Source organism: Rhyacophila brunnea, unplaced genomic scaffold (assembly GCF_057557595.1).
Source record: "Rhyacophila brunnea isolate RB1 unplaced genomic scaffold, BYU_Rbru_1.0 scaffold_13, whole genome shotgun sequence".
Lineage (NCBI taxonomy): Eukaryota > Metazoa > Arthropoda > Insecta > Trichoptera > Rhyacophilidae > Rhyacophila > Rhyacophila brunnea.
Window position 1 is genome coordinate 2,907,657 of NW_028232785.1, and position 23,811 is coordinate 2,931,467.

Sequence of the window (23,811 nt, forward strand, 5' to 3'; positions counted from 1 at the left end):
TGGAAAATGATATTACCGCCGGTTTTGTGTGAAGGACTAGGCTGACTTTGACAGCTGAAGAATAACAGGAATTTATATTATTTATAAATAACACTGATAGTTCATATAGTTGATTTGAGATATTTTTATAACTAAATTTGAAACGAGAAAGGGCGAAAAATGTTATGTCAAGCAATCTGGGATCTGATTTTGACAGCTGAACAGTGGACCATTCGTTGCATGTGCAAAAAGATATGCTCGGGCTTTATTAATCTAAAGTTGGCGCTGAAACTACCAAATCACGACTCGTAACTGGCAAAATCTTACATTTGAATGACGTTTTTCAATATGGCGACCCATGGTAGTTTGTAGTAAATATAATAATGTATTATTGAAATAATTTTATATACTGGCAAAACTGACGATTAGTTGTCGGAAACGCTTCCTCGTAAAATATCTGTCAAATGGTTTAAATAACAATTCGACTTTATTTGGTTTGAAATGCTGTGAAACATATCTGCAAAAAACGAACTAACGTCTCGGTACATACATTCTACAACAATTAAGAATTTGTAATAACAAACTAACCTCAAAAATGCACGTGGCATCATCAGCATTCTCCCGGTTCATATTGGTGTTGGCGTCTGGTTTGCTTGTATGTTTCACATGAGAGGAATAATTATTATAATCTTTTACATAAGATTCAAGCTCACATATTTCGCGTTTTACGTCCATTTTGAGTGTTTGAATAATTGAGAATAAGCCAAGGATTACCGGGACAGAACACAATCTGGCAGCGGTGAAATGACATTGACAATATGCCACAGTGTTGCCATCTTTTTGTAACCGAATTATAAGAACACACCCCAAGAAATTATAGTATGCGTTGTCATATTAGCTGTTTGATATAATATATTTGATAATTTGAGATATCATAAGAACCTTTTTTATAATGGTTACTCTTCCAATCAAAAATGCTTACCGGTAGATTTAAAAAAAATAGTTTTAAATCAATATTTTGTTTACCTCTTTCGAACAAATTCGTTGTAAATGATTGGATGCCCTACATTGGAAGGTATCAAGTTGCTGTAGGTTCAAGAATCGTCGGGCATCGTATTTAAAAAAAAAAACACAAAATAATGATATATTTATAGAAGGTAGGTAGGTATATTATTAATCTGAGGTGTTGTCAAATCAGGTGTATTGAATACATTTTATTTGTTTGTTCCTGACCAGTTTAGGTAGACACCTAAAACAAAAAATTTAAAGCTTGATCGATGTTCCAATGATAATAAATTAAATTAAATTGATCTTATAGGTACGTGCACTAACGGGTACATTCCGATTCTCGGTGCAAATAAATATGATCACATCGGATAATTAACCTAGCTTTAGTTTGCAAAATTCCCCAGTGGGAAAGATACCAAGGAAATAAAAAAACGTGGTATAATATTAAAAAACAACCCAGTTCTTGGAAAACATAAAATTTGCGATGTGAGGAATAGTTGAAAAACTGTAAAAGTGGCAACACTGTCATTGAATTTAATGTTGTCTTTGAGAAGAAAAGAAGACGCATATTCTCACATGTCCGTGACACATTCTTGATTTAAATACGTAAAATGGATATAAAACGCGAAGTAAATGAATTCGAAGCTGATGCTGAAGAGGAGAGTAGTCGAGAAGCGAACGGTATGGCGTATATTAAGCAAGAGATTCCTGATAGTGCCAGCGACAATTTTGAGGTTAGATTATTAAAACTTATTTTTTACCTACCTACCTGACTTTTCGTTAACCGATTTGGCCGATTAACTCAAAAAATTTTATATATTTACATGTTCAATATCGTAAGCTAACTACCAGTGTGTGACCATAGAGCAACGCGTGGATAGGTTTGTTACCAATGGAAAGAAAATTTGTTGATATATTGAAATGTGCTGACTACATTCCGATTCTTCTGAAGGCAGATCAAATCGGAAAACATGAACCGATAATTTATCGCTTCCAACCAATGACACGCAGGCCGCACTTTTTGGTTTGCGCGGTGTACAGTTTTGCTGTCCACACACATGGGTTTGCGCAGGCAACACCATGGTGAAGCATGAGCGTATGGCCGGCCTTTAAAAAGAGAGCCGCTACATTATTTAAACACGCGTTGCCGCCATGACAGGTAGGTACGCTTCTGTGAAGACTTCTATTAATGAAACTACAGCGACTTCTGGTTATCGACGAGATCTTATTGTCCGACAGTAATCAATATTATTCAGAACCTTTCAACGCACAATCCCACTAAAAAATCTGATATTAATTTCCAGCGAGTTGATTTCAAGGCGGAGTATGTTGAAGACGCCATAAACCAAAGTATTCATGAGGGTCCTCAACCCGGGTGCTCTCATTCGGAATGGAAACCAATAAATCGGGTAGATACCTACACAATATTCTATGAATCTAAAACAATGAATGCATTTACGTACTGATATGGAGGGTTTGTTTATATATTAATCAATACCACTGATTCGGTATAATTGAATGATACAAGGTATAGTTTTCCTTTCACACGAAATGGATAACAAAAATATATGAGAAAGTTTATGTAACAATTGTCAATAATTTGTCATGGATGCTTCATCATTATTAGAGATGAAAGAGTGTTTTATTTGTTTATAGACTGAATATTTATTATTAAAACTTGGTTAATAAGTACACGCACTTTGGCAGGAAAAAATAACGTATTTAAATTTGGGACTTGACTCGATATTTCCTCGGCAAATCAATGAGTCTACAAGCCAAACAGATCATGTGCAGTAATTTCGCCTATTTAATACCCACGATGGCCGAGCGATTTAAGCATCGGCTTATGATGTGGATCCTAGAGTGCAAAAATTATAATTTGAGAGTCATGGCCGCCGTTGTGGGGCTGCGATATAATATGATGAAAGGATTGTCAGTATTGTAGTTCTCGAAACGGCCACGCTTCACGTTAAACTTCCACAGTTAGGTTCGAATGATGAATCAGTCAAATACGCATATTGTTTTTCAATTTGCATTTAGAGTTAAGTATAAACCGTGTAGCTAACATCCGTTTCTCGTAAAAACAAAAATCTGTTAATTCGAACCTCCACTCTTTGGAAGTCCGTATGATTATATTAGGATCTTGTAAAATGAATAATTTTGGTTTTATACTTGAAGAGCTTGATCAGTTTTAGCATCAGAAACAGAAACATGTCATGTTTTCCCAGGTTACATGTAAATTGTACGTAAAACATTTCACCGTGGCACAGTTCGCCGTGAGCTTTCTTATCGGGAAGAGATGACTATCACTACACGGTCTCCATTTTATTAGATTCAATATGAACATTAATTCAATCGTCAAAGCTGAGTGGTTGAATAGTTGTTTGGGTTACCCGGTTCGCGTCAATAAATTGACGTTACACTGTTTATGGATGATAAGTGATAGGTGAGGTGAGGTTAATGAATGATGATGATAGGTTGTATGAATGATGAGAGCCGGTACCACGGCTTGTATGACGGTCATACTATATCAAGCTGACCTGACCGTGGCCCACGAACAACTTCTAAATCAGTCAATGCGTCAACACGCGCTCGTTTGTTCGCTTGAGGTGATTATGAGCAAGGCTGTCTAGGAGTCACGTTGTAGGTAAGAAACGACGGTAAGGTATAACAAATAAAAATGAAAAAAACAAATAAAAATGCTATGTTTTTGTTGTTTGCTGATGACTTGAAACTCTTTTTGGAAGTTGTCACCTTGGACGATTGTCGTCAGCTCCAACTTGATATAGATAATATATTAGATTGGGGCAGGCGTAACAAACTAGAATTCAATATTGATAAATGCAATCTTTAATCGTTTACCAGAGCCTCAAAAGTGTTGTTTTTCCAATACTCGATGCATGACAGAGTTCTGTCACGAATATCATCTGTAAGGGATCTTGGCATTACGTTTGAAGTAAACTGACATTTATTAGCCATAATAGTTACCATTTGTAACAAGGCGCTTAAAATGTTGGGCTTCGTCATGCGTACTTCCCGGGTCTTTTCGGATGTTACGGTATTAAAACTTTTATTTAATTCTTTAGTTCAAAGCAGACTTGAGAGTGGGTCTATTGTTTGGGCACCGCATCAGTTGAAGTATGGCCTTATGGTGGAGAGGGTTCAGAAGAAATTCTTGAGACTCCTTTATTTGAGGTTGTACGGATACTATCCGTGGCTTTATCCAACTGACTTTCTCTTAGGCATGCTTACATACTGCAGTTTGCAATTTAGAAGAAATCTTTATTTAGCTATGTATTTTTTTCGACTTATACGAGGTATAAATGAGAACTCTGCCATTCTGGGCAGTGTTGACCTGTGTGTCCCTGATAACTATCTTAGAAATAGAGAACATCAGTTGTTTATTCTCCCAAGGTGCAGAACCAACCTGCCACTGGTAATGCCAATTGGAAGGGCGATAACTATGTTCATCGAAATTGCTTCGGGTGTTGATATATTCCACCTACGTGAGGATGAGTATAGGTGGACGTTATTTTATAAATTTTTAAAATAGGGTCTGCTTAACTCATCCGGTGTATTTCCATGTACCTATATAATTAATATTTTTGTATGTACATATTTGTTTAATAACATATTATCTATCTCTTTTTTATGTCATGTTGTGAACGTCTTAAACTTATAATTTGTAATGTCCACAATATGTAAAAATAAATAAATTGAAATTGAAATTGAACAACTTGCCCACGTCCGCTTGCTGCTTATTAGTTGAGGTAACTCAATGTTATTTGCATCACGGTCTATAATGACCCGTGACTGCCGGCAGTTAGGGGGGGGTGGGGGCCAAGGAAAAGAATGTAAATTAGTCCCATAGGCTCTTTTTCTTCTTCACAGCCTAATTTCTCGTTTATCGGTCTTTTGTCTATTGCACTCGGTGTACCTACACCATGGTCCCCACATCCTGAAACAGGCCCTTAAGCTAGGATATTTGGCGAACCCCCAACCTACCGCTAAGATTAAAGGCAGTATGAAAAACTAAATTAACGTTTTCCAAATTGTATTTTAGTACAAATTAAGGGTCCTATACAGTGAATTATTGGAGATTTTTAATATATCTACTTTAATAATAAAGCTGTCAAGTATCGACACATAATAATCAAAAAATATATTGCACAGTTATATAAGTAATTAAAAATGGTCATGACTTTTTTTACTATTAAAGCTAAATTATGATGTGTGTTTATCTCACTTATCTGGTCAACCCGACACGCCGGGCCCCCCATAACCCGGGCCCCCAGGCTAGAGCTCTGTCAGCCCTCCCAAGCTATGACCTACACCACTCCGGAAATCGGGTGGACACGGAGAATTTTTTGACAGTTCCATTAGGGATTGGGTATCTAAAAAACCCGACATTAGTATTTCGAAATTTTTGTGTTAGAAATTAAAATCTAAGAAATTTTTCTAAAAAGGGTACTGGAGAATAATGAGAAAATCATTTTTTTGCCGTGTTTTTATTTGTCTAAGCCCAAAGGTATAGTTTATTGGCTTTCAATTTCAATGTTTAAAATCATTCTCATAATTTTTATGTTTGGGGGGTGCCAGGGCCCCTTGCTTCATCCCTCCCCCACCCCTCCCGCCCCTGGGTGCGCCACTGACTGTTGGTCACTAAAGACTAAAATTATTGAGGAGGTGAGCCTTGAATTTTTATTTTCTGATTTCGGGGGCCCATGGTATGAATAAGCTTGAGAAGCAATGGTCTAGACTCAAGAGCTACAATATTTATGCCAAATTCCACCGAAAAAAAATGTTCTTTTGATTTACACCACCGCCGACTGTGATGTTATTAGTCGTTCTTTTCGCCGAATTTTTATTGTCGATTTTTTAATATTGAGGTTCCAAAATATTAATTGACAATGGAAAAAAAAGTATTATTGCATTTAACTTATACACAAACCTCTTCAACACAACACAGCCTGATTTCTCATTTATCGGTCTTTTGTATATTGCACTCGATGTACACCACTCCGGAATTCCAGTTCCATTAGGGATTGGGTTTCTAAAAAACCCGACATTTTCGAAATTTTTGTGTTAGAAATTAAAATCTACGAAATTTTTCTATAAAGGTGCTGGTGAATTACATTCTGATCATTTTTATTTTGGGGGGTACCAGGGCCTCCTGCCCCCCCCCCCTGGGTGCGCCACTGACTGCCGGTGACTCGGTTTTGTGACAATAATACTGGGATTTGAGAAATAAGGATTATGGCCACCTCAATTTGGCGCAACTAATAATTATTATACCCACTATTTTTAGTTCATTTAACATTCGCGTGCCATAGGTTCGCAATCACTGCTATATAATATAATAATATGAAGACACTGATATGCTTTTTTTATTATTTAAATTTTTTAGATCCCTTCAAACTACTCTACCAATATAAAATTTGAGACTGATTTCGAGCGAGATGACTCAGAGAATGAGATGATTCAAGAGCATGTAGCGCAAAGCAATTATGATTACCCTCAACCCACTTGCTCGTATTCCGAATGCAACCCTGTAAATCAGGTAAATATATAAAAATTTATTTATTTCAAATCTATATTAAATTAATATAATGGTGTGCACCAAACATGCCGTCATTATATAAACCTCATCCTGATATCAACCTGATTCCTAATGGTCGGTGTCCAAATAGGAATGTAGTCTATATAACGATTAACACATGAGACTATTAGCAAGGCCTGAACAAAAAGAACCATAAGTGCGAATGAGCAAGGATTCAGCACACTCATGTCTCCGCAATATGCGAAGGAGTAAGATAGAATTTCTATGGCTGAATTAAATATTTTTTGGAAACCACGCCGGTAAATATTAGGGTTAGTAGTAGTTAATTATGTTTAGTGTATTCAGTATAAATGTAAAATATATTTAACTATGTTGCGTTTAATTTTGATAACCATACTGAGAAACAGCATGATGGTATAACGTTTTATAGTTTGTTAATAATATTTCTACTGTACTCTTTTATTTTATTACTCTGAGGCTATTAAATATTATAATAAATATACGTAAAAATGTGATGTGTGATATGTAAGTTTTCAATGTATAACAAGGATATAACTGAAAGTGGGAATAAATGCACTTGAAAGAACTCGTCATTAGTAGGTTACATAACAGGATGAAATGGTGATATAAGGGGCGGGTAAAGAATGCGTGTTTAGATCTAACTGTCGTTTATCTCGTTAATCTTTCACTATTCAAGAATAGAAACATTAGAACCCGAGTAAAATGTTCATTACAAACAAGTCAAACTGCTTCATTTCTGCCAGTGTAGCAAGTTACACCTGTTTTGATATAATATGCTTTACCCGTGTTCACTTTTCATACAACATTCAGCACTTTCTTTTAAGTCGGTTGGTACTGTGAAGACACTACTTCAAAACCACCCCTCTCTCACTAAATCTAACCTAAACCGATATTAGGAGTTTCTTCAACAAATATATATTTTTTTAAACATAGCCATTGTTTTTCCCAGAGCCTTTCAACAGATTTGCTCACTACTAAATCGGATACTAATTTTCAGTTGTTTTTAATTTAGAGTATGTTTCTGATACAAAACCCTGAAGAAAACTTGTTAATTTCAACTTGGTTAAATTTGGAATGCTTACCAGTAAATCAATTCGATACCCAATATTGTATAAATTTTAACTACTATAGCTTGTGTGACTTGCACTCAGTAAGGTGTAGAAGTGTGCTGCTAAAAATATGTCAGTCAACGAATATTGGTAACTAGAATTAGGTTCCTAGTTTTTTTTATGAATCCTCCAAATGAAAATATGTCGCTTAATTTCATATAAGTGATAACTTTAGGTCTTATACGTATCCTAATATTACGCACCGGATAATAATATGTCGTGATGGGAACAAAAAGAACCGTCCGAAATAGTTTATTTAAGTTTTTTGTTGATTTTTATTTTTAAATGATTTTTAAAATACTGTTTTATCATATTTATATGTTGTTTTGACTTCTTGTTAATGCAATACTCCACATTCTTTTAGTTCATTCCTGTAACCACTGCAATACCCTATTCAGCTAGTCTCGGATTGTCAGAGAGAATCCTAGAAGTACAAGAGCCATACGATGAAATACAGATTGACGATCAAGACATTAAAAAAGAATTGATGTTACATGAAATAATTGCTACTGATTTCAATAATCCAAACAAAATTAATAAAAAAATTCGTAATAAGACATTCGGCAGTCAATCTGCTTTGTCGAAACTAGACAAATTAAATTACTCTAAAGAAGAACCATTTAAATGTTCCCAATGTGACTACTCATCAAACACATATAGTAAGATGAAATAACACAAAATAATTCATTCAGATGAAAAGCTATATAAATGTGACCAATGTAGTTATTCATGTATAATATCTTGTTCGATGAGAAGCCACAAAATGACCCATGTTGGTGAAAAGCCATTTAAATGTGACCAATGTAAGTACTGTTTCAAAACATCTAGTAAGATGAAATTACATAAAATGACTCATTCTGGTGAAAAGCCTCTTAAGTGTGACAAGTGTAATTACTTTACTTCACGCTCTGATACGATGAAAAAACACAAAATGACTCATTCGGGTGAAAAACCATTTATTTGTGATCAGTGTGATTACTCATGTATTACATCCAGTGCGATAAGAATACACAAAATGACTCATTCTGGTGAAAACCCATTTAAATGTGTCGGTTGCAATTATTCTTCTAAAACATTTAGTGATATGAAAAAGCACAAAATGACTCATTCTGGTGAAAAGCAATTTAAATGTAATCTTTTTGATTATTCAAGTATAACAACATCTAATATGAAAATACACAAATTTTCACATTCTGGTGAAAAATCATTCAAATGTGACGATTGTGATTACTCTTGTATGACATCTCAGAATATGAAAATACACAAAATGACACATTCTGGTGAAAAACCATTTAAATGTGACCAATGTATTTACTCGTCTACAACATCTCGCAATATGAAAATACACAAAATGACTCATACTGATGAAAAACCATATAAATGTGACCAATGTTATTACTCTTGTAAAACATCTGGTAATCTAAAATTACACAAAATGACACATTCTGGTGAAAAACCATTTAAATGTGACCTGTGTAATTACTCTTGTATAACATCTGGTAATCTAAAATTGCACAAAAGGACTCATTCTGGTGAAAAGCCATTTAAATGTGACCGATGTAATTACTCTTGTAGTACATCTCGTAATATGAAAAAACACGAAATCACTCATTCTGGTGAAAAGCTATTTAATTGTAAACAATAAAATTACTGTTGTATCCGATTTAGCTATATAAAATTAGACAAAATGACTCATTCTGGTAAAAAGCTATTTAAATGTAACCACTGTTATTACCTTTGTATAACATCTCGTAACATTAAGAAAAACAAAATGGCTCATTCTGGTAAAAAGCCACTTAAAAGTGACCAATGTGACTACTCATCGATAATATCTGATAAATTGAAATAACACAAAATGACTCATTATGGTGAAGAAGCTTTTTAATTTTTAATGACAATGTAATTGCTCGTTTATTGCATTATAAAGTAGACAAATTTACTCATTCTGGTAAAAAAACCTTTTAAATGTGATCAATTTAATTACTCTTGTATAACATCTCAAAATATAAAATTACACAAAATTACTCATTCTGTTGAAATGTATCATAAAGGTTATCAATGTGACTATTCGTGTATAACATCTGGTTAGATGAAATTACTTAAAACGACTATTTCTGGTGAACAGCCTATTATATGTGGCCAACGTAATTGATCGTGTGGGTATATTTTCTGATCCGATGAATAATGTGATTATTCATAATATATTAGGTATATCCGATGCGATGAAAATAAACAAAATGACTCACTGGTGAAAGTGGTTTAAATGTGATATTATTAGTTTCTCGTGTATAACTTCCGGTAACATGCAATCACACAAATTTACACACTCGGGCGAAAGTTTTAAATGTAACAACTGTAATTTCACATGTATATCAACTGTTGGATGAAGGCATAGAAATTAACTCATATAAGATATTATGATAATTTCTTTAGGTTTTATAAAAAAAAACATAGTTGTTATCTTATATATAGAAATTGTATTATTCTTGTAACTTAAATTAGTCCAAAACTAGAGTCCAGATCAGCCGAATGAGTCAATTTTAATTCTGTACGCATGGCATCAACATTACAAGAAAATTGAGATGTTAGGGCATTGTTGAAATTATCAATATTTTTCGTAAAATTTAATAATAAAGAAATATAACTAAACTGGTAGATTTAAAATTAACATGTACAACAGGTTTAATAAGGGAAATATACCATCCATTTTATAATTCCTTACTTAACGATGATCGAGCTACTTTATGCAGAAATTTCAACATTGTTTTGTCTTTTTATCTATATTTTAGTATTTTTTGTTTTAGAAGGATTTTAGTATAATATAATAAAGAAAAATGTTATACCTAAATAGTTCAACAATTAGTTTGTACAATTATAAATTCTTTCTAATTTTGTCAATTTGTTTATCAATATGTTATTATGTCTAGGATATTTTTTGACAATAAAATTTAGTTGTATACTTATTTGTAGTGCACTTTTGTACTTGCCATAATTTTTTTCATAAAAATAATGCTATGATACTCGCATCCGGAATAATTAATATAATATTAACCTAGTTAAGTATCTAATTTTATGTGTATCTTATAAAAATAAGAGTGTCAGTTTTTATTATAGGTAGTAATATGGCATATTTATCTCAGACGGTCAAGTATTTTTTCATGAGATGACGGAGCGATAATTTTGGGGACCTCATGAACCGGAACAGAGCTCTCTTGCGCTCCGGTCCATTTCAAGCCGTGTCTGGGAGGTCCATTTACCTGGATCACCCAATGTTAAAACTCCAACTTTTTTTGGGTGCATTTGTTTGTGCATCGTTAGTGCACGTTTGTGCACGATTTTTTTTCGTTTGTGCACATATAATAACAGAAAAATTCCAATTTCAAATTGGGTGTTCCAGCTAAACGTTTGGTCTCTAGTGACTTGATACTTGAACCAATAAATTAGCCCTAAATTTTATTTGTTAGATGCATCTGATTAGGTATATTTATGTTAACTTTGAACGCGATTTTTTAAATTTTTATCTCTCATATTAAGCTAGTAATTTAATTTTGAGCGGCCGTCAAGTTTTAAAACCAAACATTTTTTTTCCACATTTTTTAATTACACACCTTTGAGTAATTTAATTACATGATTTTTCATGAAGTTTTTATTGTTTTTTCATTTGAATTACGCGAAAAATTCGCATTTTTCCATTTTCACTAAGTACCCCGTGAAAATATCCCGAACAAAAAAGACCGCTCCGTTTGGAAAATCCAGTCAAAAGAGTCTATACAAAATAGTCAAAACGGTGTAATGCTCACTAAATATGTCCGTTTATACTACCTAAAACTTAAAATTACTACCTTTAAATTGATATTTTGATTACACAAAAGTGTCAAAATTACAAAAACATTCAACATTCTTAACATTTATCTTTTTATTTATGATTTTGAATAGATCAATGTCAGTTGCATACGGGAAAAGCAGTAATTAATAATTATTCTTAGGTACCTACTGTTTTTTAACAATATGATCCGTAATAAAAATAAATAAGTTATTAGAATGCAATTAGGTATGCATATTTTCTAAAAATGCAATATATTTTTATGAAACGATATTTTCTTCAATAGATAATATTGGAATGATATTTATATTTATTTTGTATATAGGAGTTACCTTGCAGGCACTTAACTCTTCCTAATAATATTTGCATAGGTATTATGATTTTTTTCTTTTTCTCTGTTTCTCCAGATGGTGCAACGTATGCTTGTAGTTCTGGTAGGTATTATGTTAGGAGAGAAGTGTTAGACAAAAACTTCATATTATGCTCTTCAGAATCGATATCAAATGAAGTTTTGTAGGTACTTTAAAAAGTTATTGCCTCTGACGGCTTCGACAATTGTTTCACGCAAATGGTTTTCTTCCGAATGTGTGAGTTTATGAGTTCTTAAACAACGTACCGACCTACATATCTGTTTACATTTATATTTAAATTCATCACGTTTATGAGTTTTTAAATGACATTTGTTTACATTTAAAATGAAATAGATCACACGCAAATGGTTTTTCTCCTGTTTCGTTTTATGAACTCTAAGATAATGTTGTGCCGTGGCTCCGTATAGGTAGTCAATTTATTTAAAAGGTTATTCACCATTAAGTATCTTTACATGTGTTTAAAGATTACTCCGTCGCGAGCATCCAAATGAACATACATTGCATTTATAAGATTTTTCACGAGTATGTTCTATATATTATGTATATATTCATTTCATGTGTTTTAGGACAACTAAGTCGCACGCATTTATATGAATATACATCGAATTTTAAAGGTTTTTCACCAGAATTGGTCATTTGTTTGTTTTTAAGATGACTAAGTTGCGAGCATCTATATGAGCATACATTGCATTTATAAGGTTTTTCACGAGTCACCAAAAATGTCGGCGCAGCTTAAGAGTTGGCCTATTGCGTCGAGGGTCTCAGGTTCTAATCCTCGGTCTGGCAAGTATGCATATTATTCGCGAGAATCTATATGAACATACATTGCATTTATTAGATTTTCTTCAGAATGCGTCATTGCGTCTTTTTAAAATATTAATTCGCGAGCATCTATATGAACATAAATCGCATTTGTGAGGGTGTGCACCAGTATTAATTGTCATTCAACATATTTTAAGACTACAAGGTGTTTTTAAATGACATATTTGATTACATTTCAAATCACAATCATCACACGCAACTGGTTTTTCTCCTGAATGTGTAAGTTTATGAGTTCTTAAACAACGTATTCAATACGTTGCTGCCAAAAGTTGGTTAGTCGATAGTTTAGGTATTTTGAGCTTACCACGGATAAGATGTCTATACTTAAATACGTTTGCTAGATAAAATAAAAAAATGAAAAAAAAATGCTAGATAAAAGATAAAATTTGGCCAATCACGAGAGTCCTTTTTGTGGAATGGCGTGGGTACGCGAAGTTTGAAAAAGAAAAAAAAATAGTAAGCGTCCCCTTTCCGATAGGATAGGACCTGCGACTATAATCGTAAAAACCCAGATATAAATTTGTGAAACTAAAAAGGATAAGAAAATATAAGACCACGTCACGAACACGAAAGACCGAGTTTTATTTATACTCCAACCGTTTAAATTACTTTTTTTTTGTGAATCCGGGGTTCGATGGACACTTGAGCTAGCCGCCGGAACCCCGGGTTCTCAATGGCGCCCAAGCAACATGAGGCGTGAAGAATCGCATTAATTCTTCCGAACCCGCGAACGCTAAATAAAAGTTTGAGATCACATACTGTGTATTAAATGTTAACGAGATCCAGGAGCCGGAACAACCAAGAAATGGCTAACGAAAAAGCGGATTCCGACGTGACCCTCATCGAAGAAGAAGTGCTGTCTCCAACATCAAACCGGGAGAGCCCTCCTCTGGTGTTCGAAATGAGGCCGCACGAGGACGTGAATTTGCCGACTGTAGCGTCATCAACAGCCCTGAAGCCTACGTCAGAAGCGTGCCGGTCATACCACAATTGTATCAACCTTGGGGCTTGAAGCCGGAGCTTGAAGTCTTCTACACGGGACACCCACTATATCAGGTGTCAGATTTTATCAAAGGGTGTGAGGCGTACTTCGCCGCAGCTAAGAGCCCGCCCGAAAGTTGGACAGGACTCGTACTAAATAGATTAAGAGATGAGGCAAAAATATGGGGGAAGACGATATCTTCGAATACCTGCTGGCAGTCATTTATTCACCTGCTGCGCCAGCAATTCGAATCGTCCCTCAAACGTCGCCAACAACGGACGGAACTACAAAACTTGGTACAACGACCGGATGAAGATGTCTTCGGGTTTCTGTTGAATAAGAAGGATCTGGCGACCATATTGCTACCATATATCCCCGGGAAAGAACTTGGCGAGTTATTTTTCGACTAAACTATCGACTAACCAACTTTTGGCAGCAACGTATTGAATACGTTGTTTAAGAACTCATAAACTTACACATTCAGGAGAAAAACCAGTTGCGTGTGATGATTGTGATTTGAAATGTAATCAAATATGTCATTTAAAACACCTTGTAGTCTTAAAATATGTTGAATGACAATTAATACTGGTGCACACCCTCACAAATGCGATTTGTGTTCATATAGATGCTCGCGAATTAAATTTTAAAGACACAATGACGCATTCTGAAGAAAATCTAATAAATGCAATGTATGTTCATATAGATTCTCGCGAATAATATGCATACTTGCCAGACCGAGGATTAGAACCTGAGACCCTCGACGCAATAGGCCAACTCTTAAGCTGCGCCGGCATTTTTGGTGACTGGTGAAAAACCTTATAAATGCAATGTATGCTCATATAGATGCTCGCAACTTGGTCATCTTAAAAACAAACAAATGACCAATTCTGGTGAAAAACCTTTAAAATGCGATGTATATTCATATAAATGCGTGCGACTTAGTTGTCTTAAAACACATGAAATGAATATATACATAATATATAGAACATACTCGTGAAAAATCTTATAAATGCAATGTATGTTCATTTGGATGCTCGCGACGGAGTAATCTTTAAACACATGGAAAGATACTTAATGGTGAATAACCTTTTAAATAAATTGACTACCTATACGGAGCCACGGCACAACATTATCTTAGAGTTCATAAAACGAAACAGGAGAAAAACCATTTGCGTGTGATCTATTTCATTTTAAATGTAAACAAATGTCATTTAAAAACTCATAAACGTGATGAATTTAAATATAAATGTAAACAGACATGTAGGTCGGTACGTTGTTTAAGAACTCATAAACTCACACATTCGGAAGAAAACCATTTGCGTGAAACAATTGTCGAAGCCGTCAGAGGCAATAACTTTTTAAAGTACCTACAAAACTTATTTTGATATCGATTCTGAAGAGCATAATATGAAGTTTTTGTCTAACACTTCTCTCCTAACATAATACCTACCAGAACTACAAGCATACGTTGCACCATCTGGAGAAACAGAGAAAAAGAAAAAAATCATAATACCTATGCAAATATTATTAGGAAGAGTTAAGTGCCTGCAAGGTAACTCCTATATACAAAATAAATATAAATGTCATTCCAATATTATCTTTTGAAAAAAATATCGTTGCATAAAATATATTGCATTTTTCAAAAATATGCTCGTACCTAATTGTATTCTAATAACTTATTTATTTTTATTACGGATCATATTGTTAAAAAACAGTAGGTACCTAAGAATAATTATTAATTACTGCTTTTCCCGTATGCAACTGACATTGATCTATTCAAAATCATAAATAAAAAGATAACTGTTAAGAATGTTGAATGTTTTTGTAAATTTGACACTTTTGTGTAATCAAAATATCAATTTAAAGGTAGTAATTTTAAGTTTTAGGTATTATAAACGGACATATTTAGTGAGCATTACACCGTTTTGACTATTTTGTATAGACTCTTTTGACTGGATTTTCCAAACGGATGCGGTCTTTTTTGTTCGGGATATTTTCACGGGGTACTTAGTGAAAATGGAAAAATGCTAATTTTTCGCGTAATTCAAATGAAAAAACAATAAAAACTTCATGATAAATCATGTAATTAAATTACTCAAAGGTGTGTAATTAAAAAATGTGGAAAAAAAATGTTTGGTTTTAAAACTTGACGGCCGCTCAAAATTAAATTACTAGCTTAATATGAGAGATAAAAATTTAAAAAATCGTGTTTAAAGTTGACATAAATATACCTAATCAGATGCATTTAACAAAAAAATTTTAAGGCTAATTTATTGGTTCAAGTATCAAGTCATTAGAGACCAAACGTTTAGCTGGAACACCCAATTTGAAATTGGAATTTTTCTGTTATTATATGTGCACAAACGAAAAAAAATCGTGCACAAACGTGCACTAACGATGCACAAACAAATGCACCCAAAAAAGTTGGAGTTTTAACATTGGGTGATCCAGGTAAATGGACCTTGAGATATTGCATGTATAGATAATATTTTAAAACAGAACCCAACCTCCAGATCATAGATAACAATTTAATAAAAATTCCACAAAGAAAACCACTAAAATCAAAGAACACGCGATTTTGGCATCAGTCGAAAATATATTATGTAGAAAATAATAAAAAAAAAAGTTCATCCAGTCATACTGTTACCGATGCAGCGCGATGCGCGTTATTAATGCAATATTTGTTTAAAGGTTCAAAATATGCTTCGGGATAGAAGCATCAGTCTGATAACATTTTAAATTTCAAGAAATACGACATTACCACCTTTTTCCCATAGCGGCTGCTTACTGTGACAGCACACAACGTGATGATAATGTATTTGAAGCATAAGTTGATATCCGAATATCATGCTGCATTTATTTAAACAATAAAAGAAGAATACCAACTTCTTATTTAGGTATGCATTCTTATACGTTGGGTCACAACTAGCAAACAAAATGAATAATTCTTTTCGGTATAAACATGCATATTCCCACTAAAAAATGCATTTTAGAAATAATGCGACACTCGACGGGATTTTAACACGTAACTGCTAGATTCGCGCCAGTGTGTTTTGGAAATTAAGCTAGACGTATCCTACTTAATTACGACAATTTTTAACTAGTGGTTCTTACATGAAATTGCTTTAATACAATAATATATTATAATGGTTACATTCTCAAATTTTGTAAATTATTCGTTAAATAAAAGTAGTCTTTTATTTTCATTACAACGTTAAACGTCATCAACGATAACGTCCTTATATGTGACTCGTGTATTTCAAACTTTTTTTTATAAAAAAATGTCCCTCAGCTGCAATTATTATAACCTTGCTGTTCACCTGTTTCAGAAAAAATACAATTTTAACTGACGTCGTCTTGCACCAAGCTCTCGGAGTCGATAGTCACGCCATAAATAAACCAATGCATTTATTCCTCATTAATACCAGTAGATTTATATTTGAATAAGCCAATTGATTTATGTAATTCTTATATGATTATGGAAATGCTAACTTTATTGCTTCCTTATTCTACTATTCTTCTGTATAATGCTTTAGCTATCTTATATCCGGTAACATTATTATTAATGAAAGTCATACCGGTTGGGTCATTTCTGCTTTTTTCTATTTATATCAAATATATGTAGGTAACGGTTTGTTTCACTAATAAAAAATGTTTTCTTTAGGTTAATGCTGCAAGCATCATAGTGGGAAACGAAGCAAATTTCAAATCGACCCGGTGTGTGTCAGAAGTAAAAGGATCTTGCGATGACATAGAAATTGACGCACAAGACATTAAAAAAGAACTTGAGGAATACAATGAAACGTTTAGAAGTATTCACAGCACTAACTTATTAAAGCTACATACATCAAATAATAAAAAAGTAATCACTGGTACGGATGTAACACAGATTCAGTGTGATGAATGTTATTTCTCATGTTGGTTAAATGCTTCTATGGAATTACATAAAATGACTCATTCGAGTGAAAAGCCATTTAAAAATCCCTTTGATGATTCATGTTTACAGTTTAATGAAATGAAATCACACAAAATGGCGACTCACACTGGTGAAAAGTCATTTAAATGTACTGAATGTGATTACTCATCTAAAAGATTTACTCATTTGAAAGTGCACAATATGAGCCATTCTGGAGAAAAGCCATTTAAACGTAATTACTCTAGTACAACGAGTTATCAATTGAAACAGCATAATATGAGCTGAGCTAGCCGCTGGAACCCCGGATATCTCAATACCTTTTATATTCTTTTTATCACTACAAAAAACCATGAGGGCCGATGACAGTAGTGTAGTTAGTAATAGAAAGGTAACAATCACAAACACAGACTTTGAGAAAATATAATATATATAACCCGGAGTCCCTGAATGAAACGCCAGACTCTTACGCACTCGACTACGAAAGTTTATCAAAGCCAATAAGCTCAAAAGCAGCCATTTTTAATATGTTTTGACTAATGGCAGAAATAAATATCACATTGATAATTTTGTGCTTTATTAATTATTGAGGTTTTTACCCCTGTATCTTATTTTTTATTTTTAGTACCAACTTTATTCATGTCAATGTTACCATTATGGGATTGATTTTGTTAGGTCACCTAGGCCACAAGTGAAACATGTGTTAATACTTGATTTATTTTTTTAATTTGGTTCGGTTATAAAATACATATGTTAATTTATCAACTTACGAGTTGCAGCGCAGGACAACTTTGTATAATCTTGTTAGATACCCACTAACCTAATTTATAATTATTTAATTTCAGCTATCTTCAACAGACAAACACACCATAAATTTTTAATTTAAATTCACACAATCTACTGAGAATTGCGTTTCCACGAAACCTGCTCTCGAACATTAGTGGTTTTAGATACGTGGATGTCTGTGACGCTGACAGGTTTGCAGGTACCCTTGTTTTTTTTACGCTTCGATTATTATTTAAATTAGAATTAACTAAAATGTCGATACTTTCTATTGAAGCAACAGCAAGGAAAACTGTCACTGCTCTCAAAAGTTGTAATAGTTTTAATCGTTTCTCCATCCGCCGTTTACTATGGGCGCTCCTATGCACCGCATGACCTGCCTACCCAACGACACGTCACTCCTTATCGATTGTTCCTTTGTGGTCTTTCCGCGTTACGCCCAATGCTGATAGTTTTAGGATTTTTGTTCCATTCCATACATCATGTGGGCCCTTGAATGCGTTGGTTAAACACACGCTCATATACATTAGTGCAAAAACTACGCAAAGTATTTCGCTCAAGTATTTAAATACTTCTGTGGCTGCCGTTAAATTCCATTATTAATTGCTACAAGCAATAACATAATAGATTTGTTTTGTTCAATTATCGCATTCATTTGTTCAATAATGAGTTTTAAATTGTCTATAATGACACTTAGGTCTTCCGTCGACGCATTTAAACTCTCGGTTGTTTCACTCAAATTCATCTTAGCTACGTTTAAATGTCTTCTTAAACGCTCTAAAGTCTCCAAAAGTGATTCCACATGACCGTTTTTCACTTGGGGACTCCTTTCAGCGGTAGAAACACGAGTATGAGTCAATTTTGATCTGCTGCTAGCTTCGGTTGTAGGTGGAACAGGTGCTGGACTGTTGTCAGTTATTTCTTTGGATTCCTCTTCATCATCACTGGAAGAATTTGAAGAACTCTCCAAGTTAATGGCACCTGTAGATATCTATAAAATAATAAATTTATTAAAAACTATTCTGTTATTAAGTAATACGTCATTGACTTAAAGACACACATCGGCGGCTAAGAGTGGAGGTAGGCTGTTAAGATTTGACATACATAGTGTACACTAAACTTTATCAGTCATACTTATTTGTTTTCATTGAACTAATAATACAATTTGCAGATGGTGTTCGCATGTTTTTAAAATTCAATTAAGGTGATACATCAGTGAAACGGCAAATCATTTTCAACTATAGGAGCGACGAAATTTTAGACTCGCTCACATTCTGAGAGAACACGTCGAGCTGGAAACACGTCACTTTGTTTCGTGATGGCGACGGGCGTATTAACTCTTAAATCGTGTAAAGATGACTAAAAACGTTACCCATTTACTTTAAAAAGAGAACATGTCAATGAATATATTATTATTATTGTTACTATTAGAACAATAAACAGAACATTAAATGGACGTATGTTGGATTTATATGACAAATTATATGTCGTTTGGCATGCGTCATTTGCACCCGCGACCCGTAATCCACGCATCGCCTAGCCACGATCTTTTTAGACCGTGCCTCAACTAAGGTAGGTACAACCTCCCTGCCTAACCAAACCATAATCGATAAAAAATATTTTTCTATCTATAAAATAACTAAAATTATAATATGTGATTTAATGGCGTAATTTTAGATATTTTATAGATAAACAAATATTTTTAGACTATTACGTACTATGGCTTGTATTAGGCAATGTTTAATTGAATTTTAAAAACTAACAAACACTATCTACACATTGTAGCGCTTTAGTCTGCGATCAATGAAAACAAATAATATATTTGACTGACAAAGTTTAGTGTGTACCTACTATTTATGTCGGATCTTAACAACCTACTTTCACCCTCACAACTGACACATAGAGTATAAACAAACTTGTGGTGGAGGTGCTGAACTGACGTTGGTTATTTCTTCGGATTCCTCTCCATCATCGCTTGAAGAATTTGAAGAACTGTCCGAGCGAGTAGCATTTGCAGTAACCTGTAAAATTGTATATTAATTATTGAAATCTAATCGGTTAATAGGTAATAAGCTATTCACATAATATTATGAACAAACATTGAAAATCAACAGACATGCTGAATTGGTGGTGGACTGAAGTCAGTTATTTCTTCAGATTCCTTTTTATCATCGCTTAAAGTATTTGAATAACTGTCCAAGTGAGTAGCATTAATAGATATCTGCAAAATAATAAACATATTAATATCTATTCTACATCATTCAAAAACATTTTAGAAACACACCCATTAGAAAATATCTGGAAAAATATGTGTTGGGAGGGACTTGGACATGGACAATAAAGTTCACAACATTTATGTAGGTACTTATCTAGATGATTTATTTTACCAAAATCATTGTTGTGTACTTTCTATCAATATGTTTCTAATATTAACAACTATTTCACCAATGAAGGTTCCATAACAAAACAGAACATGACAAAACAGAACAACGACAAAACAGAACAACGATAAATATAACTAAGTATGAACTTTCAGGAAAAATATAAATTTAATATTGAAATTTTCCTATCTCGTTGTGTTTATGTTTTATGTATTATGTTGATAGATTTTTAATAGCACAGATTTTTAATACGCCATAATAAATCAAATTATATACCCAATTTCTGCATTCCTAATCGCTAGAAAGCCTCAAATAAACGGGACTTAACTCGGTGTTGCCGACAAGCTTAGGATATCTCATCTTATTCAATATAATATGTTCAAAATTATTGGGTGACTAGGTACAACGAAATAATGACATAACCCAATCTAACCTAACCTAACCTAAATAGATTCCACAAAAATTAATGTTTCATTTTTCTCTTGGCTGTTCTGTTTTGTCACTGTTCTATTTTATCCGGTTCGGTTCGAAATGGAATGAGCTGCACGAAGAGTGCCGGGAGACATAGTCTGCCGTCAATGATCTTATCTGTCAATCTTTGGTTTCGATGGGAGTTCCGTAAGGGAATAACCTCTTGGTTATTTTTGATAAGATGCCAAGCGACCTGATGGTGTCCCGATGATTCTGTGGAGGGAAGGTAAATGTATAGTTTGGGATGTCACTGTGGTTGATACATTCGCAGCATCTCACATGAACAAAGCAGTTCAATCGTCAAGATGTTATATACTTTATTAATTCACGGAAACAATATTTTATTTGTGTAAATATATCTTTATATTTTTAAATAAAATATTCATTTTATAAAAGAAATAGTAGGTATTTATCTGTATCCATAGGCATTTGAGCATAGTTTTATAATAGGGTAATATTTATGTTGATTTTTATTTGTCCGATCGCCGAGCGATATGCCAGCTTATTGTCATTTCATCCGCTTAGCGACCTCCATCACATTGCATACTCTTATCTGCTTCCTTAACCATTGGTTTATTTTGTGATCTTTACGCATTATGTCCAACGTACATCTTTACATGCCACGTTACGCGTACAGTCCATTAGATGGTGAGAAGGGAAGGAGACTCGGGTGGTCGAAATGAAACGCTCGATCGTCTCAACAGAGATCCATTTAATGCGGTAGGCGACAGAAATATGGGTACAATACTATTTAATCACAAATACAGAATTACATATAACAAGAATATTCAATCAATTATCATCTTAGAGAAAAATTATACACTAGTTTAACCATATATAATACGGCCGATACAGGGCTTCGCTTGGGAGTACTGCGCCAAAGGTACACAGTTTGGCAACCACAGTTCGGACCTGTGAGGACTTGACTACACGAAGCTACTTGCCAATCTTTGATCCTGACTCTCTCCAGAGACTGGGACGCTTATTGGTTTTCTGAGAGGATGTGTTTTTGTATTAAAAATTATTATGCCTTATGATTGGCCCACAGGTGGCAGTAGTATTTCCGAATAGAATTATATTAATTCAAAATCAAAGATTGGAAGTCTTCCACCACCTGCTAGTCGTGCCGGTCTGGTTATGTTAGCCGTTGGAACAACCAGATACAAGCGGAACCCTATATCTATACGTGTTTGATGAAAGATTGTGCCATAAATTCGCCGGTTACACACCAATTGCTTCCGGCGAAATCTCCTTTTTGCGGACGAGAGGAGAGGCTCGGTTCGCCAGAAATTCGCCCAATAAGGTTGATTTATTTATTAAGGTGAATATCTCCGCGTATGACAACGGAATGGAACAAAGAAAAAAAACAAGTATAAAACGAAAAGCTCGATACACAAATCGATCCACTAACGTGGGGTGGTTCGCGCCTTAGATAAATACGCCTCTATCTTACTTTTGTAGATGGCAGTGCACTTACGGATAATCGCGGGCGTTACGAATGTCACACTATAAAACTGAATACGATAATTATTCCATTTGGACATTATTTAACACATCATGGCACAATCTAACATATCGTGGTACTACAGGTCTTAAGTGTACCTCGGGCTACCCGAATAATCTTAACTTCTAAACACGTGTTTGACAATAACAAAAATCAATAGATCGCGGAATACACTTAAAAATAACCATGAGATAAAAATTACAGGTCAGGCCTCGAATGACGGCGCTATTTCTACCAATAGAAAAACACACACTTAAATCAATAATATACGGCAAACAGAAAGGAAACAATAATTAATAATAAAAAGAAAACAAAGCTAGTATTACTGGAATTAACTCTACACTAGTTGGGCACGGCTTTGATGTTATTTAGACCCAGTGGAAGGCACTAGCTTGAGGCGAATTCGGCCGGAGATCGGCGGGAAAAACAAAAGTTAAAAGTACATGAGGTTATAAGCGAACAAGAGAACAACGGTTAAATCGACACAGGGTACTTAGGTTTGGATATCGAGTTGGTGTGTGAGGTCCTTGATGTCCTTCAGGTGGAGGTACCGTGGAGGTCCAGGTGGTGTTCTCAGGGCGTCGGGGAAGAAAAGAGACCTTCTTCACGTTGCGCCGGCTCATTTAAAAGCTTCCCCTGTGCTGCCAAAGGGGAGGGGGGAATATTTCCTGGCGGCCGTGGACTCCGCTATTCATCGCGAGAGGTCGCCACGGTGTCCGTTTTTGAGATGCGACCACCGCGGCGGGGTAAGTTTGATATTTGACAGACGCCGACGTTTTGGTTGTCGTTGGCGTATTTCAACTCTTATTGAATTATGTATACAATTATTTGCAATTTTAAGTCGAATGGGGTGGATATTCGAGCGGTCACGTCTGTTTCTTGGTATCCGGGAACGCCATGTCTCTCGCGGGTACGTGCATATTTTCCTTACCGGATACTTTACATTGTATCTGCCCCGCGTTGCGCCGCAGGTAGCGTGGGCCGGCATTGCATCGCTGACCTCGAAACGTTTCCGATTTGCCGCTTTCTAAAAATGACCATTATCCCTCTGCCCTGTCCAGCGCAGGGGTAGACAATCTTAACG

At 34.5% G+C, this 23,811-nt stretch overlaps 1 protein-coding gene across 1 annotated transcript; it reads left to right on the forward strand.

Annotated features, from left to right (window-relative positions):
* Positions 1–1,514: 1,514 nt before the first annotated feature.
* Positions 1,515–10,639, forward strand: LOC147076150 (uncharacterized). The gene is made up of 4 exons (XM_085941197.1): positions 1,515–1,721; positions 2,292–2,396; positions 6,395–6,547; positions 8,042–10,639. Exons 1-4 carry the CDS (start codon positions 1,599–1,601, stop codon positions 8,348–8,350), a joined length of 690 nt encoding a protein of 229 aa, XP_085797323.1. The 5' UTR covers positions 1,515–1,598; the 3' UTR covers positions 8,351–10,639.
* The last annotated feature ends 13,172 nt before the right edge of the window (positions 10,640–23,811 follow it).